Here is an 18,290-nt window from a genome sequence, read left to right on the forward strand (position 1 = left end):
AGCAAAGTTATAGTCATAAGAAGATAAGGATAGGTTATAGGAAAGATGAAGAGTATCATAGTAATACGCTTTATTAAAAATACATTTTCTTTATAAAGACTGTAAGATATCAGCTATCTTCTGCTTTTTCACTGATACATATGGCAAAATATACTGAGAAAGTAGTAAGTTTCTTTTCTATTTTTTATAACTTATTTTATGCAATGATTAATTGTTCTATGTACTTCTTTATTTACCTTAGGTTTAAAGCGAATATTGAAGCTTTGACCCTCAGTATTTTTGATTTTGGGGAAGATGACTGCTTGATAAAATGGATGAATTTCAATTCCAAAGAAGTGAAAAGTGACTGAAGAACAGCATCTTTAGACCATTTGCCACTAAATTAAATGATCACAACTGGGATCTCATGCACCCGTTATACTTTCTAGAGGATCTTCTCCAAAAGAGAGTTTTACATTTAAAAGGCAGCAATGAGTGTATTTTCCTTTGGAGCTTACTGAGACTAAACACACTTTCCAATAATGACCAGCTTGAAACGGTCCCAGACTGAAAGGGCTGTTGCCACCGGAATATCAGATGTTACCCCTAAGATACATTCAGATGACTTTTATATGAGACGCTTTAGGTCACAGAATGGTAGCTTGGGATCTTCCATGATGGCTCCAGTGGGCCCTCCACGCAATGAAGGATCACATCATCTTACTTCCACACCTGGAGTTCCTAAAATGGGAGTTAGAGCAAGGATTGCAGACTGGCCTCCAAGGAAGGAGAATGTCAAAGAAAACAGTAGATCAAGTCAAGAAATGGATACATCAAGCTGTCTGGATAGTATGTCCTCAAAAAGTAGCCCGGGTAGTCAGGGAAGTTCAATTAATTTGAACAGTAGTGATTCTGTCATGTTAAAGAGTATCCAAAACACACTTAAAAGCAAAGCAAGACAATCTGAGAACTTAGATTCTAGATTTCTTACACCTGATGGTTACCACAGCTCCCCAAGAAAAGCTCTTCGTAGAATAAGACAGCGTAGTAATAGTGACATCACCCTAAGTGAGCTTGATGTGGATAGTTATGATGAATGTATCTCGCCCAGTTACAAATCAGGCCCATCACTGCACAGAGAATATGGCAGCACCTCCTCAATAGATAAGCAGGGTACCTCAGGGGAAAGTTTTTTTGACTTGTTAAAAGGTTATAAAGATGAAACGTCTGATCAAAGAGGTTCAGCCTCCAGCAAATTTGGTGAACTCCTTATAGCTAGTGGAAGTAAAGGTTCAGGATTTTCTTTGGATGTGATAGATGGACCCATTACTCACAGGGAGAACCTTCGATTCTTTAAAGAAAGGGAGAAACCACTGAAGAGGCGTTCAAAATCAGAGACAGGAGATTCTTCTATTTTTCGCAAGCTGCGTAATGCCAAAGGTGAAGGAGATCTTGGAAAGACTTCAGATCTAGAAGACAGCCGATCAGAGGATAGTGTCAGGCCTTGGATGTGCCCCAAATGTTTTGCTCATTATGATGTTCAGAGTATATTATTTGATTTAAATGAAGTGGCAGTTAACCGGCATAATGTTATAAAAAGAAGGAACACAACTACTGGAGCTTCTGCTGCTGCGGTTGCATCGTTAGCTTCTGGACCATTATCCCATTCTGCAAGTTTTAATTCCCCTATGGGTAGTACAGAAGAACTGAATTCCAAAGGAACTTTAAATGTGGACCAGGGAGATGACAAAAGCAATGATCTTGTGTTGAGTTGCCCGTATTTTCGTAATGAGATTGGTGGAGAAGGAGAAAGAAACATCAGTCTCACCAAATCTAACTCTGGATCCTTTAGTGGCTGTGAAAGTGCCTCTTTTGAGTCTACTCTTAGCTCTCATTGCACAAATGCGGGAGTGGCAGTACTTGAAGTACCCAAGGAAAATCTGGTGTTGCACTTGGACAGAGCTAAGAGGTACATTGTTGAACATGTGGATCTCGGTGCATATTACTATCGGAAATTCTTCTATCAGAAAGGTGAGTAGTTATTAACTACTTTGGAAATGTTGCTGTATACTCAACATTCACCTAAGAACTGCTTTGATGCACAGTGTTTATTTATCTACTAGGGGCTGTACAAATCTTCTGTGGCATGTTGTGCTTTGGCAAAGATTTGAGAGAAGCATAGAAGGCTGCTCATTTCTTAAAAAAAAAAAAAAGGAAAAGAAAAGCAGTTAAACTTCACAAGCCTCTCACTAGCATTTTCAAGTCTTTCCAGACTTTTGAAAATGCCCATTGAGGCACATAGTAACTCATNTATCAGAGTAAATCCTTACACAGAGCTATTATATGCTACTTGTAACTTATGACACACATTACAAATTTGGCATTTCTTATTTTAATACTGAGCAAGAAGTACTGCAATATTATTTATGGCAGAGCTAGAAGGGCCTGTTTTCCTTATAGGCTTGCATTCTTTCTCATCTTTCTCTTTTCCAAAAGCTTTCACTGTGAAAGCTTTCTGCTGTGAAGTTACTATGTGGCTTGGGACTGGGAACTGTATTTAACTTTAACTATGGTTAATATAATTTGAGGCTAGCCTCAAAAACAACTGTTTAAAGATGATGTGTTTTAAAGTGGCTTGTTAATAACGGCCACAACTCTTGATCTTGATTTAAATAGAAGCAGAAGCCTTTTAGTTCCTGAACCACATGGGAAGGGAAAGAGAGGTGTTTTTTTTTATTATTATTTATTTATTCATCAGATTCCTATGGCTGCCCATCTCATAAACAAGTGACTCTGGGTAGCGCACAGCAAGCTAAAAAAATTATTCAAAATGATTTTTAATATTATAATCATTAAAAGCTTAACATTACAAATAGTCCTTGACTTATAATAGCAATCGGGATGGAAATTTCTGTCACTAAGCAATTCATTCATTATGTGAGGCAACTTCCTCTTAGCTTCCCACAACCAAAATCAGTGAGGAAGCTGGTTGGAAGTTGCAAGTCCCGGGCCCACACAGGTAGTGTGGGTGCTGGTGGGGGGGGCGAGGGAGAGACAAGGTTGGGTGGGTCTGAGTGTGGGAGACGGTTGGCAAGGGTGCATGAGAGATGCTCTGCAGATAGGCAAGGGTGTGTGAGATATACTTCGTAGGTTGGTGAGCATGTGTGAAGATTTGCAAGGGGACCTGCACAGTTCAGGGCAGATGCATAGGGTTCCACAAATGGCCGACACAGTGTGAACACAGAGGGGCAGTGAGAGGTTGTTCAGGTAGGGAAGTCTTACCCCAGTGACTCACCCTTTGACTTTTTGGAGAAGGCAGCATGGAAAGTTGCAAAAGGCGATCATTTGATCACAACTCTCTTGGCAATTGATCATAGTTGTGAACAGGTTGCCAGGCATTCAGATCATGATCACATGACTACAGAGGTACTGGGGCAGCCAAAACTCTTGACAATTGTAACCACCATTGATTCAGTGCTGTTGTAAATTTGGACAGTCACTGAATAAATGGTCCTAGTCAAAGACTATTTGTATAAAAAACATGTACAATTTTGAGAAGAGCTTGTGTCATTCAGTGTGATAATGAAATGTAGACTTTTAAGAAGGACTGCAAATACCTATAGATTTAAACTTGTGAAACAGACTTCTATTTTTTCATTTTTAAAAAAGCAGTTGTACATACATTACTCTTATTGTTCTAGAAACAGAACTTGCTCTTATTATTATATAAACAGAGTATCATCAACATTATTGTCTATCTGTAATGTAAAATATATTTTGAGTTTACTTTATAGTCCTGGTGACTATAAGACATATCCATTTATTTTTTTAGCAAAAATATGGGAACTCTTTGCTGCTACCTACTTGTGAGATTATGTTTTCGGTAGTCTGGTGTTTCTTATTTTTTACTCATAAAACTATCAACCAGGTCTGACCAGTTTAGCTTTTCAAATCAAAATGAGTTGGACCTGAATCGAATTCCATCTGAAATGGAACTATTTTGGTAGTTGTCAAATAATGATAGTTCATTGCCTTTAGTTTGTATGTTTTATTATATGTTTTATTTTAAGTGTTTTATGTTTTATTATACTGTATGTATATCTAGGAATGTTTGGTTTGGTATATTAAAAAAGAAAGAATAAAAGGAAAGATGGTTTTAGATTAGAGTATTTTTGAATGAACATACTTGAAAAAAAGAATATATGATTGCATACCATGGAATTTTACAATGGAACATGCAGCCAGTTGATCATAATGATAGATATTTCTGAGTTTGATACAATTGAAGTAAAACATCTCTAGATGGTGCTCAGGTTTAATTCTGATTGCCTGATCCACATGTTAATATGTTATGTTTTTGTGTCTATGCTTAGTTGGAACTTGTGTTCAAAGCAAAATTGTTCTGTCTGAACTAATCTTAAAACCTAGAAATATTGTGATAACAATATGTATCCTTCTTTTATGAAACATAATTATCCTTTCATTTGTTCACCTCCATCCCCCAAATACGTGTTTGATTTTAATTGCACAAGAACACTGGAACTACTTTGGGGCAGATGAAAACCTTGGTCCCGTAGCTGTCAGCATCAGAAGAGAAAAACCTGAGGAAATAAAAGAAAATGGTTCCCAGTTTAGCTACCGCATTATTTTCAGAACCAGTGAGGTAAGCGATGCCTGGGCTGTAAAGAAATAAGAAATTTGATTTCTGTGCTGAACTTCTTACAAAATCACGTGCCTAAACATTGGGAGGATAATTGCTGTCAGTAAATTAATATTATGCAAACGGTTGTGCATTTTATAAAACTCAGAGAAGATTTATTAAAGAGAGGTGGTTCCTATACAAAGCATTTTCTCAATTTATACAGCATTGGAATTAAATATCCCAAGATTCTTGTCATCCAACATGCTCTTATGCATGGTTATTTTATGTTTTGAGAAGAAAGAATAAGAAATAACCTAATTAAAAATACAGTGAATTGTTTTTCTAACAATACTCGGCAGAAATCTCACACAAGTGATGTGCAACTTACGATTCAGTGGCAGCCTTTGGTATGCTTCTTAGAATGGGGCGGGGGAATAATCATAAATTGTGTTAACCTATGATGATAGCTGTGGATATACTGTATATACTGGGAAAATAAGGGCAGTTTTTACATAATGTAAGGCTTTATTTTTGCTTGTATAGAAAGATTAATTATTTACATTTTAGCACCTCTAAACATACATTTCCTTAAACTATGTCAGGAATTGCCATTACATTGTACAAAATGAGCAAATATTTGCCCAGCACCTAAAAAAGTTTGCTTAACACTTTAGGACACAAACCTAAAGTCTTACGAAAATGTTGTTTTGTTTTTGTTATTTTGTGTCTTTCCTTTATGCAAATATAAAAAGGTGCACCATTATTACAGCTTAATATGTTCTGCATTAAGGACAGTGCTGTTTGATGGCAAGAATGCTTAAGTCATGATTATGAAGAATAAAGGCCCAGCGCCGGATCTATATGAGCTGGGCAGATGCTTCAGGGCATGCCTGGGCATGCATCAGACTTCCCAGGGCTTCCCCCCAAGGCATCCCATGTTCTGCTTAACACCCTGTGTAATTGCTTAATGACTGCAAAAGGGAGAACAGGGATTGTGATCATTGAGCGAGGCAATCACATGGGTTCTTCCCTTAACAACTGCCATGACTTTTTATCATAATCCTGGACTCAGTGGTGGAGGACAAGAAGCAACGGGTGGAAACTAATCAAGGAGAGAAGCAACCTAGAACTAAGGAGAAACTAGGACTGTCACTCTTGTTAATTGGTCACCTTGTTGGACGGAGGTCTTCGCCACTTACGAGGTTGTGACCTTCAAAAATTCTTCTCTGACCTGTCGGTAAACAGGCTTTACCATATCCCAAAGGACGGACTCGTCCGGGTTGGACTAGATGACCTTCAAGGTCCCTTCCAACTTTACTATTATTATTATTATTATTACTACCTATATTATCACTAAGCAGAAAAAAAACAAATGTGCATCTTAATTAGTAATACATTTTGAATTGTCCTATCCCATTTAAGTTGATACTTTGTGGGAGAATTAAAAAAAAAACTATTACTATTACTGTGTATTACTAACACATTTTCCTCACAACTTGGTATATAATTTTTTTTTTATTTCTAGCTTACAACGCTAAGAGGTACTGTCTTGGAAGATGCAATACCTTCAACTGCAAAGCACTGCACAGCCAGAGGGTTGCCCTTGAAAGAGGTCCTAGAACATGTGGTTCCTGAACTAAACATCCATTGCCTGAGGTTGGCTTTCAATACACCCAAAGTCACAGAGCAGCTTATGAAACTCGACGAACAAGGGGTAATATTTAAATTGCACGTATTTGGTTTTTAGTTGGTTAGTCTTATAATAATAAATTATTGGGGTTTTTTTTTTGTTTAGCTTAAAAATGTTCTATAAAGCTATCATATATTGATGTTAAAGAATAAGACATTTCAGGAATTAGTTTGCTTTCAAATAACTTAATCAGATACATAGAGGAGCTAAATATTGCAAGATAGCGATAAAGATACAAGCCGTTTTAAACAAATAACTATTTTAATTATATTATCAGTTAAAAAGTATTTTCTTCATACATTGCTGCAAGACATTGCATAGGAAACTGATTCAAAATTATGCCTTTCTACCTATGACATTTGAGCTACCATCGCAATATATTTTAACAATGAGCTTCATTAGGTTCTTAGTACTGCTTGTAAAACATTAATTTAAAGTTGTAATTCTATCATATTAATCAAAGCTTTGCAGTTAATGGCATTCAATTCAGGTATTTTGGGATAAAACTAATGACATAGATGTATTATATACCTGTTCTCTGCCTTTGTGCTGTGTTGAACTAACCCTTTCAAGAGATGAACAGGAACAATGTTATCATTTTAATTAGCTTGTTGTTCTCAACAGCCTTTGTTTTAATCAATTTTAGAATCTTTCTGAGCTGCCAGAAAAATTAGAGCTGCATAATTATTTCAGAATCTTTCTTTCCAAAAAGTTTTCATCAGAAAACAGTGCTAACATACTATTTTGGCTTATGGAATATTACATGATGCCATTTTGGGTTTTTATGCTAATTTTAGAAATAGGAGAGACCATCCACATTTTTGGACTTAAGAATCACTAGCAGGATAATACTCAACTCATTCTCAATATGTGATCATCAGTTTAAGAGTAGATGAAAATGAAAAAGTTGAAGCTTGTCCAATATATGATGCAAATGTTATTATTGAGAACCTAAGGCAATTTGGGAGATGTTAATATAGTATGTTCCTTGAAAAAATAAGTTGTACTGAGAATGCTTCTTTCTATAGCATAGGTATATGGGGGGAAAAATCAAGAGAATTTTTCCTCATTTTTGAGATCCTCTGTTTGAAAACAAATTTTAAAAATGTTTACTTGTTTTCCTTTTTTATAAGCAATATATGACATCTTTAACTCTTTAGGCTTTTTGAGCTTTTTGTGTATGGCCAAAAGGCCAATCAAAACTTCAAGCTTTGCAAAGTTGGGAGAGGCATCCTGTTATAGTCAGTAGATTTTAGGCCCCTCGGGGTTGTGCATTCTGAAATTGAAGATGGAACAGATTTTATTACAATATATTGGTCCCTGGCAAGTTGATGACTAGGGCTCTGAAGAGTATTCAGAATGGGGAACAATATTTGGCTCTGTCAGAACATTAGAAACCTATTTTAACAGGAATTCACTGTGTTTCTCTGCATACACTCATAGACCACAAGCACGCATACTTAATCTACTGTGACTTTTCCAAATGTTTTTCCCCATTTTAACTGAATGTCTGTTTTAGATATAAATATATTTTCTTTTTGTTCTGTAAAGTTCAGCTTCTTTTCTGTGCCTTTATCCTTCTAAAGGTGCTTTTTCAAGAGGCAACTGGACTTTCTTGTTTTTCTTGGAAGTCGTTTCGCTTCTCATCCAAGAAGCATCTTTGGAAAAAGCTTCTTGGATGAGAAATGAAGCATCTTCCAAGAAAAACAAGAAAGTCCAGTTGCCTCTTGGAAAAACATCTTTGGGACAACCATGACCTGGATGACTGAGAATCTCCATAGACTTTATCCTTCTAGTTCTGTCAAGCATACAGTAATAATATTAAATAGCATAATAATAATAATTGAAGCAGACATAATGAAGTGATCATAAATAAACCAGGTGCTTTTGTGAGAATTCAGTGGTTAGTGAGAAGGTAGTAGTACCCTGGCTAATCTATTTTCCATATTGCAGTTTTTGGTAACTTTCTAATGATGAAAAGATTACCTGATGAAAAGATTTCTTTACACTTTCATTGGTTACTCACTTCAATTGTAAGCATTATTTTAGTAAATTTTATGTAGTAATATAGTTAGATGAGGACAACTTGATTATTTAATTACCTTAAATTACATACTTTAACATATAAGCTGTTTATAAATTGACATTTCAAGAATTCTTGCCATTGATTTGACTGGGTCAGATTAATGGTCATCTTGTTTTATGTATTTCCTGTAACTTCAAATTTATCTTTTAACAAAATTATTGTAAATTCTGAAAAAAATAAAGCAATGTTTTCAAACCTAAGATTTAAAGTAGTGAGGCTACTTGTATTTTTCTTTTTCTTTTTTTTTGGGTGAAATTTGGAATTGGGAATGCCAATGGTCTCTGAATTATTTTGTGGAGCAATTTGAAATACAGCATAATAAATATATAGAACCTTGTCATTTTCATTTTTTTTCACTCAGCTTTCTTATTACGGAAAACAGATAAATTTTGAAAGGAATAGCTTTGTACCTCTTGATGCAGCACAGATAATACAAGAATGCAAATTTGTGCTTCTATTTGTATTTACAGTTAAGCTATCAGCTGAAAGTGGGAATCATGTACTGCAAGTCTGGGCAAAGCACAGAAGAGGAAATGTACAATAATGAATCAGCAGGCCCAGCCTTTGAAGAGTTTCTTCAGTTGTTGGGAGAACGGGTTAGACTTAAAGGATTTGAAAAGTATCGTGCCCAGCTAGACACAAAGAGTAAGACTGCATTTTTTTTGTTCAGAATAATGAAAATAATGAGTACGAAAATAAGGAGAGCAAAGCTGTAGTCCCTGGGAAGCACTAGCCACCCCCTAGCACAGTGATGGCGAACCTTTTAGACACCGAGTACCCAAAAACCACCTCCCCACCCCTGTCCCCGCTCCACCATGCCCGCTGGACCACCCACCACCTCCACAGCCCGCCACAGGTCACCCAGGCAGTCCAGCAGCTCCATGGTGGCCACGCCCTCTGCCCGCACCCTGCAGCATCATCTGCACGTGATGGGGTGCAAGGGCGGAGTCTTGTCCCCACTGCCTGGCTACCATGTCCTTGGCTACGCAGCATTGCGTGGGCCGTGCCCAGGGGCAACTCTCCTCTGGTGAGGAGGGGGCCGTGGGAGGAGGCGGGGCTGGGGCAACGGTGCATGTGCCCACAGAGAGGGCTTCGAGTGCTGCCTCTGGCACGCGTGCCATAGGTTCGCCACCACTGCCCTAGCACAATGCTGGAGCCAACTCAGGAAACATCAGGTACTCCAGCCTAGTCCCAGCCACACTCACCATCACCACCCTGTATTCCATGGTCCCTGCTGTCCTGCGCTCTGCCCCCTCACCATGTTCTTATTCCTGCTGCTTACAAGGATGCCCACCCTGGCCCTTCGCAAGGCAGCTGCTGGCCAAGAGAGACCATCTTTCCTAGGCCTTGCAAGGAAACCGCTATGTGCAACCCTGGGAAGAAAGCCTTGTGTGGTTTGCAGCTGTCTCACTGAGGACTAGGCCAGGCATGCTTGTTCAGCAGTGTGAGTAAGAAGATGATGAAGATAAACTGTGGCAGCAGGGGGCCATAGAGTGCAGGGTGCCAAAAGGGCAAAATCAGGGAGATGGACGGGTGGGAGAGTTGAAGCATCCTGTGGTTGTGAGTGTGGACAGGTTGCCAAGTGCCTGAATTTTGGTCATATGCTCATGGGGATGCTGCAATGGCTATAGCTTTGGGGACTGGTTGTATATCCCTTCATTCAGCATCCCCATAATTTTAAACAGTCATTGAACAAATGAGTATAAATCAAGGACTACCTGTATCTCATTTTCCAAGCAAGGTCTATTTTGAGGTTTTCATATGTTAACTAATTCTCAAGAGATAATCATGAAGGTATTTCCTAAAATGACTTCATAAATCTCACCAAATATATCACTCAAGATATTCTTGACATATACTCATTGTTAGATAAATTACTAAATTTAAATGTTGACCCATACTTAAAAATAAAAAAAAATCTAATAAAATAAATGCGAATATATAGCTATAAAATGATAACATATTAATCACTCCAAATAAAACTATATCTATAGTTTGCATTTATTTCCAGTTATCAATATTTTGTTTCATAAATACAATTGATGGAATTTTAGTTTCCTTTCCCTTTGTCATGGAAAGTATGGTTCGCTTCTGACAGTAGTCAAAGTTTTTAAAGTCTGGATACCAGACAATATTAACATAGATGCATTGAGAAGAAGTATCAAATTCTCATTACTAGCTTTTATTGTAAAGAGGACAACTTAGAAAACCTGCTAAACCTGGACTGAATATGTGAATTTACCTATGATATTTATGGCATACAGATATGATAATTTATCTGTAACACTAATGATAGGATGAAGTAAATCTAAATAAATCATCTCAATTTTAAAAAAATAGTTTATTATACAGAACAAAAGATTAATGTTGAAATGACACCTGCAAAGACATAACACTAGTTTAGTTCTATTTTATAATGATAATAGGTAAGCATACAATATTTATTGTAAGAAAAGTATTGCAAAAACCTCTGCATTATATGGTTATATGGTTTCTAGCATATCCACCTTTGAGTATCTTTTTGGTTTTTCTGGCAACCCTTAGAATTTATAACGTGTATAAAACATAATATATTAAAATATATAAAATTAAAAATAAGTAATACTTCTATTTCTTATTTTGCTTTAGAATAAACATTACATGGATTTTGTGCTTGGTTAAATGTATCTTCACAATCTTGTGGATTGTGTTATTTATAATAATAATAAATTAGACCTTTTCTTTATATTATTTATTTGCAGCTGATTCAACTGGTACCCACTCTCTTTATACAACATATAAAGACTATGAAATCATGTTTCATGTTTCTACAATGTTGCCATATACACCCAACAACAAACAACAGGTAGGAACTAGTTGAATAATCAGAATATTTAATTGCTTATTTCAGACTTTACATTAAATTACTCTTTTGCCCAACTCGACTAACTGAAACAAATATTGGGTTCTCTTGTATCTCATAGTATCTCATATTCTGTGATGAAGCCATGAAAAGGAGGTGGAAACTATTTTTTTCTGTTTTCAGTACATTCAGTTTTTATCACTGATTAGACAGGTTTCATTTATACTAGTGTATCTCTTTAAAATATCTAAATAAATAAGCAAATCTGAATGGGCAACAAAAATGGCACCATAGGACAAAACTAATTTGGGGATTAAAAGAAAGAGTGTGTAGAACTTTTTACCCCAGTGTAGATGTTTTGGAGATTTTTTTTTCCTTTACTTCAATCACCTAAGCTGAAGTTACTTTATCTCATTCTGGAAAACCATATTTACAGACATGTTGGATGTTCATGCTATTTAGAATTTGATTTTGATTTTTAAGTTCATATCAATCCAATATATTTACTACTGACATTGTACTGTAAGAATAAAATGTGGCCTGGAGCATATTCAGAGTAACAATGGCACTGACAGAATAGCAACCTTCTCCATGCAGATATCTGCACTAGTAATTGGATATTTTTGTGGGACCTACTGCTCTTTGCAAGGCAAAGTATTACCAAGCTAGGCCTCAGAATAATCAGCATATGAATCAAATTAAACAAACGTCTGACAAATAGACTACCTCGGTCCCACCCCGAGTATAACGACAAGGTGGTATTTTTTGATACTTACTATACGACTAAGAGGTACCGTCATAAATACTTTAGAGACTGTCCTATACGAGGTTTAAGGTATACAAAGATGAAAGACGTCACAGGACAGTATATACGACACCGAAGTTAGGTTTGTATTTTTAGCAGAGAAAAGGAGATGGAGAGAAAGAGACAAAGAGGCTATTTTGTGAAATGTTATACAATTGAAAGCAAAAGCCAGAAAATTTATAATTTTAGAAACACAATTTATAAAGCATAGTTTTACAGTAGTGCAAATAAGTTTTATAAAATATGGATTATGCATAGTAGTGAGCTATAAACATGTATTAAGGAGCTAGGACCATGATTTATGGAAGATTTTATGTAAAAGAAGACTTTTTCTAGGATTGAAGTACTATTTTGTCAACAGTTCTGAGGGGTGGAAAGAACTTTCTAACTGCAGAAAAGTAGTTAGCCAAAGAAATCATTTTTGCCCGGTCACACTTGTCATCTTGACAAAATTGACCTTCCCCTGCTCTCCTTTGGATTATTTTTGAAATGCTTAAAATGTTGTTAATTATTATTTGGACTGAATTGAGAAAAATGCATATTTTACAGATACATATCTGGATTTTGAAAAAGTTTTGTAATGGTTTAACTTTGTTCATATCTAATAGTTTGGATTTCATGTTAAATCAAACATATCTTTTGTTGTAAATATAAGAAACTTGAGGGTTTTTTCTCCTGAGAAATAATTTTTGAAAATATAACCTGAATTGAAAAGCACAAAGAAAATTAATTAAATTGATAAGTCTGCCAAAATTAAATCATAATTTTAATATATTGAAAAGTATTGCCTAGATTAAAAATGTCACCATTTTGTAAAGATTTAGAATAAATAAGTAAATAGACAAAAACATAATAACAAAATTTTTATGATTGTAAATTTAATTTTAGAAACAAAATCTACTCATGGAAAGACATTTCTTTGCATTAAGGTAGATCTTTAATGGTTGTTATGGAAACTGCAAGTACTAATTTATTTTAACATTTTATATTGATAAATTCTTCATTATTTATTTTAGGAACAATTTTTAAAAACCATCAGGCGTTTTTACATTTTAAAACATGAACTAATGCAAACAATTACATTCTATAACAATATTAATGCTTTTAATTCTCATGGATTTCTTGTCTTCATGACCAAAGCTGTTAAGAAAACGACACATTGGGAATGATATTGTGACAATAGTTTTCCAAGAACCTGGAGCCGAATCATTCAGCCCAAAGAATATTCGTTCTCACTTTCAGCATGTCTTTGTCATTGTCCGAGTGCACAATCCTTGTACTGACAACGTTTGTTACAGGTAACTATTACAGTGTTTATGATGGTTTTGCATGACAGAGGATAACTTTTTACCTTTTATTAACCACCTAGAACAGTGTTTCTCAACCTTGACAATTTTAAGGCATGTGGACTTCAACTCCCAGAATTCCACAGCCAGCATTGCTGGCTGTGGAATTCTGGGAGTTGAAGTCCACATGCCTTAAAATTGTCAAGGTTGAGAAACACTGACCTAGAATCATGTAGATAGTGAGATCGGCAAATTTGATAAATAACTGCAGGCAATCCTTGACTACAATTGAGCTCCAAATTTTTATTCCTAAGCAAGGCAGTTGCTAAGTGAATTGTGTGTCATTTTATGACCTTTTTTGGCACAGTTGCTAAGCAGATCACTGTGATTGTTAGGTGAATCGTGCAGTTGTTAAGGAAATCTGGCCTCCCCCATTGATTTTGCTTGTCGGTAGCTGGCAGGGCAGTGCAACTGTAATAAATACATGCCAGTTTCCAAGCACCCTAATTTTGATCATGTGATCATGGGGATGCTGCAGTGGTCGTAAGTGTGCAAAACAATCACAAGCCATTTTTTGTCGTAACTTTGAATGGTCGCAAGACAAATGGCTGTAAGTTGAGGACTACTTGCATTAAGCTGCAATATTTGATCAGAGCTTTTTCTAATTTATTTTATTACTTCTCAGTAAAATATTTTAGATGCAATTAGAAGTAAATGGAAATCTGAGAACTGTTTAGTATTTCTATTTTTCCTATCAAAAATGATCATATGTGAGTTAAATAGTTTGAAACTAGAGATAGTGGCTTTGCAGAGCAGAATGAAAACCAAATGTATTTTATATACTAGATTTGTAGTGATTATCCCACAATGTTTATATGCAGTGGAATTTCTTTTGAATGCTCATTTAGTAAGCAGAATGTCTATTTCTGAAAGATGGCTATATTTTGCTTCCCCTGGAAAATATCCAAGACATATAAATTAAACCTTTCAACATTAGTGATTGAGAAATAGAATTCTGAGGATATATTTCTCTCTAATGTATTAGAAATATAAATATTGGTTATTTGTTTCATATGTTCTTCTTCTTAAATAACCCCATGTGTTTCTACATAAAGAAATAGTAGTACAAAAAAGAATATTTCAGAAATATATAATTAACAATGAACTGTTATTAACAGTTGTTTTGAAAACTTAAATTGGTAAGACCCTTAAAATGGAAAGAAGAGACTATGATTGTATTATCTGTTTGGGGGATAGGGCTTAAACAATAATGTTACATCACCCTGATCTCATTATAATCTTCGTAAATATAATTAGTATTCTTTCTTCATAGACGCATTTCATAGTCTTACTGCCTTCCCATTCTTCCCTTCCCTTTTTTGTCCAGAATAATAATAATAATAATAATAATAATAATAATAATAATAATAATAATAATAATAATAATAATAAAAAGTTGGAAGGGACTTTGGAGGTCATCTAGTCCAATCCCCTGCTCAGGCAGGAAACCCTATATCATTTCGGACAAATGGCTGTCCAGTCTCTTCTTAAAAACTTCCAGTGTTGGAGCATTCACCACTTCTGGAGGCAGGTTGTTCCACTGATTAATTGTTCTGTCAGGAAATTTCTCCTTAGTTCTAGGTTGCTTCTCTCTTTGGTTAGTTCCCATCCGTTGCTTCTTGTCCTGCCTTCAGGTGCTTTGGAGAATAGCTTGACTCCCTCTTCTTTGTGGCAGCCCCTGAGATATTGGAACACTGCTATCATGTCACCCCTCGTCCTTCTCTTCGTTAAACTAGACATACCCAATTCCAGTAACCGTTCCTTATATGTTCTAGCCTCCAGTCCCCTAATCATCTTTGTTGCTCTTCTCTGTACTCTTTCCAGAATCAGAACCCATATCATTTACAATATTTTTGAAGTGTCTCCCTAATATAAGAATAAAAAAAATACCCATGGAGATAATGTTGACCTTTTTTTAGTACAGTTGTTTGGGATAAGTAGGAGCCCAGTGGCATCCACCAGTACACATTTTGGGCTGGTGGGGAGCAGGGAGCTTGAAAGGAAAGCAACAGACTATGATGTAATTAGCAGCTGAACAATGTTGTCATATTCTCAAAATACTAGGGTGAAGTGAGTATGGCATGGACTCTTCTATTGACACTTTGAGCTAAAACAAAATCTGAGCAGTGGAAACCTGTTGTCACTCAAGCCAATAAGATTTTCATAAATTCCAATGTAAAAAGTTTGGTTAAAAAAAAAAAGATTGGATCCTGCTAAATAACCAGTGCAATGGTTCACATTCATTAACGTTCTATTGTGGTTCTACTATTTTACATTTTTTTAAAAAGATGGTTTGCATTATTGCAGTTTCCATATAATTCTCGCTTCCACCAATAAATTCATCTATTACTCTTCTGCTTCTTTTCTCTTTGGTTAAGGAGCAATAGAAGTAGCATTCCCAGTAAGTGTTTAAAAATAATCTCCTGGCTAAGCAGCAAGTGCTTGTTTCTTTGTAACTCTGGGAGGGAATAGTTAAAAATTTGAGCAATTCAAGGTATTTCTTTTATGTTTTCAGGACATGTGGAGGTGGGTGTTAACAAACATATATTGCAGAGAGCAAATAAAAAATTGAATTTTGCAAACTGTTAATGTTTAAATGTTTTATTGCCAAGTAACTTCATTTGAAAAAATGTAATTTATAGTTTGGAGGTTTGGAGAAGAATAAAGATGTATGTAAAATGCTATTGACAATAAATATATTTATCTTATGTAAATGTATAGGGTTTCCTGCTTGAGCAGGAGGTTGGACTAGATGACCTTCAAGGTCCCTTCCAACATTATGATGATGATGATGATGCAAAAGTAATTGATATAGAATACTCAAATAGATATACAGTATAGTGCAGAAATTTTAAAAAAAGCAGACTAATTAATCACTGATTTTTTATGTCATGAGGCATCTTGCGGTTGTTACAGAGTCTCCTCTCTGTGGAACTGGACTGTCTAAAGACAAAAAAATATATAGCACGTTGAAATGTATAATGTTTCTGCGTATTGTTTTAAATCACATTTGTATGTATTTTTCAGTGTTGCTGTGACACGATCAAGAGATGTGCCCTCATTTGGACCTCCAATTCCTAAAGGCATCACCTTTCCTAAATCAAATGTATTCAGGGACTTCTTACTGGCCAAAGTGATCAATGCTGAGAATGCAGCTCATAAATCAGAAAAATTCCGTGCTATGGCTACTAGAACCCGTCAGGAATACTTGAAAGATTTGGCAGAAAAGAATGTGACAAATACACCTATTGATCCTTCTGGCAAATTCCCTTTTATCTCACTTGCTTCTAAGAAGAAGGAGAAATCTAAACCTCATCCAGGAGTAGAACTCCATAGTTCTGGCGCTGTTCTCTGGATTCTCCATGCTAAAGACTATAGCAAGGGTGTAGATATAGAATGTCTTTTGGGCATTTCCAATGAATTTGTTGTTGTAATTGAACAAGATACAAAAAGTGTTGTATTCAATTGTTCCTGCAGAGATGTAATAGGGTGGACTTCAACAGATACAAGTGTCAAAATTTTCTATGAAAGAGGAGAATGTGTTTCTGTGGAAAGTTTCAGAAACCCTGAAGATATCAAGGAGATTGTCAAAAGACTAGAGGTTAGAATTCCTTATTTTCCCCTTACCTTCCTTCCTCAAGCATAAATACATATAGAAATGCTTTAATTTCTCTCTCGGATCTGAGCAATAAACTAGCAAAATAAAATGGATATAGGAGATGACCAGAGGTCAAATACATCATTAGTCTGGAATCTCTATGTCCCTGTAAGAGACCTAAATCCAACTCCCTTTGAAGTCCGTTGACTCTTATCTAGCGCTAATTCATCTTTATTATTAGTAGATCAGACTCTTGTGTAGGTAGCATGAAATAAACTTGTAGTACTTTTGAACTCTATCCTGGTTGCTGATTTCTTGTACCTGGCATTGGTCCACCCACTTGTTAGATTATTTTTTAAATCCTTTTGTTCTATCCAATCAGAGCAATAAAACACCTTGTTGCTTATTCATCTACTTTTTGTCCAGATTAAGGTCTGGCTAGTGTATTTAATATAATAGTATTTACACTTTTGCTGCAGAAATGTTATTTATTAAATCAAAACAATATTTTCCATGCCATGAGAAAAGACTTAATATTTTTCAGCATTCAAAAATATTATTAAGACCATCTTTTAAGAACAGGACATAAAATAGGAAAACAAAGAATTCCTTACCAACAGAATTATAAAGAATGTCAAGTCAATATAAGATTTAATAATTAAATGGCTTTTGCCAATTTGTAAATGACTTAGTCTACAAATCCTCTATTACTGTGGGTATTGTTTCATAAATTGCTACGTTTAAAGTTTGTATAGCATTCATAATTTTCAGCTAGTATTGGAATATAGCTAGTGATTTATACAAGATCAAACTAAGCTGGAGATTATTACTCAGTAGTAATCCAGCTATCTTCCTCAGAGGTATATAGTATAATTGCTGTATGAATAAGCAATGACAGCTTCACACTCTGTTTTAAAGATCTAGCCTATTTATTTGTGTCTCCTACTGAATACAGCTCATTGTACTAAACTGTTCCCATTACATCTCCACATCTCTGTCTTCCAATTCTCAGCTCGTGACCAAGGGATGTGAGTCAGTGGAAATGACTTTACGACGGAATGGATTGGGTCAGCTTGGCTTCCATGTGAACTATGAAGGAATTGTGGCAGATGTTGAACCATATGGCTATGCTTGGCAAGCAGGATTACGACAAGGCAGCAGATTAGTGGAAATTTGCACTGTGGCTGTCGCTACCCTAAGCCATGAGCAAATGATTGATCTCCTGAGAACCTCAGTTACTGTGAAGGTTGTCATTATCCCACCTCATGAAGATTGTACTCCACGAAGGTATTTGGAAACCAG

The 18,290-nt window shown here is 35.7% G+C and overlaps 1 protein-coding gene across 1 annotated transcript in view; it reads left to right on the top strand.

The window, feature by feature from the left end:
* The first annotated feature begins 482 nt into the window (after window positions 1-482).
* SIPA1L1 (signal induced proliferation associated 1 like 1) overlaps window positions 483-18,290 on the top strand; it is a 56,768-nt gene continuing 38,960 nt past the window's right edge. The window contains exons 1-8 of the mRNA XM_015827183.1: window positions 483-2,010; window positions 4,512-4,642; window positions 6,147-6,335; window positions 8,868-9,042; window positions 11,139-11,242; window positions 13,185-13,342; window positions 16,418-16,991; window positions 18,001-18,275. Coding sequence (XP_015682669.1) covers window positions 522-2,010; window positions 4,512-4,642; window positions 6,147-6,335; window positions 8,868-9,042; window positions 11,139-11,242; window positions 13,185-13,342; window positions 16,418-16,991; window positions 18,001-18,275 — 3,095 coding nt within the window. The 5' untranslated portion in view covers window positions 483-521. The remainder of the gene's footprint in view (window positions 2,011-4,511; window positions 4,643-6,146; window positions 6,336-8,867; window positions 9,043-11,138; window positions 11,243-13,184; window positions 13,343-16,417; window positions 16,992-18,000; window positions 18,276-18,290) is intronic.

The sequence above is a fragment of the Protobothrops mucrosquamatus genome, unplaced genomic scaffold (genome assembly GCF_001527695.2).
Source record: "Protobothrops mucrosquamatus isolate PMUCROS unplaced genomic scaffold, P.Mucros_1.0 scaffold3546, whole genome shotgun sequence".
Classification (NCBI taxonomy): Eukaryota; Metazoa; Chordata; class Lepidosauria; order Squamata; family Viperidae; genus Protobothrops; species Protobothrops mucrosquamatus.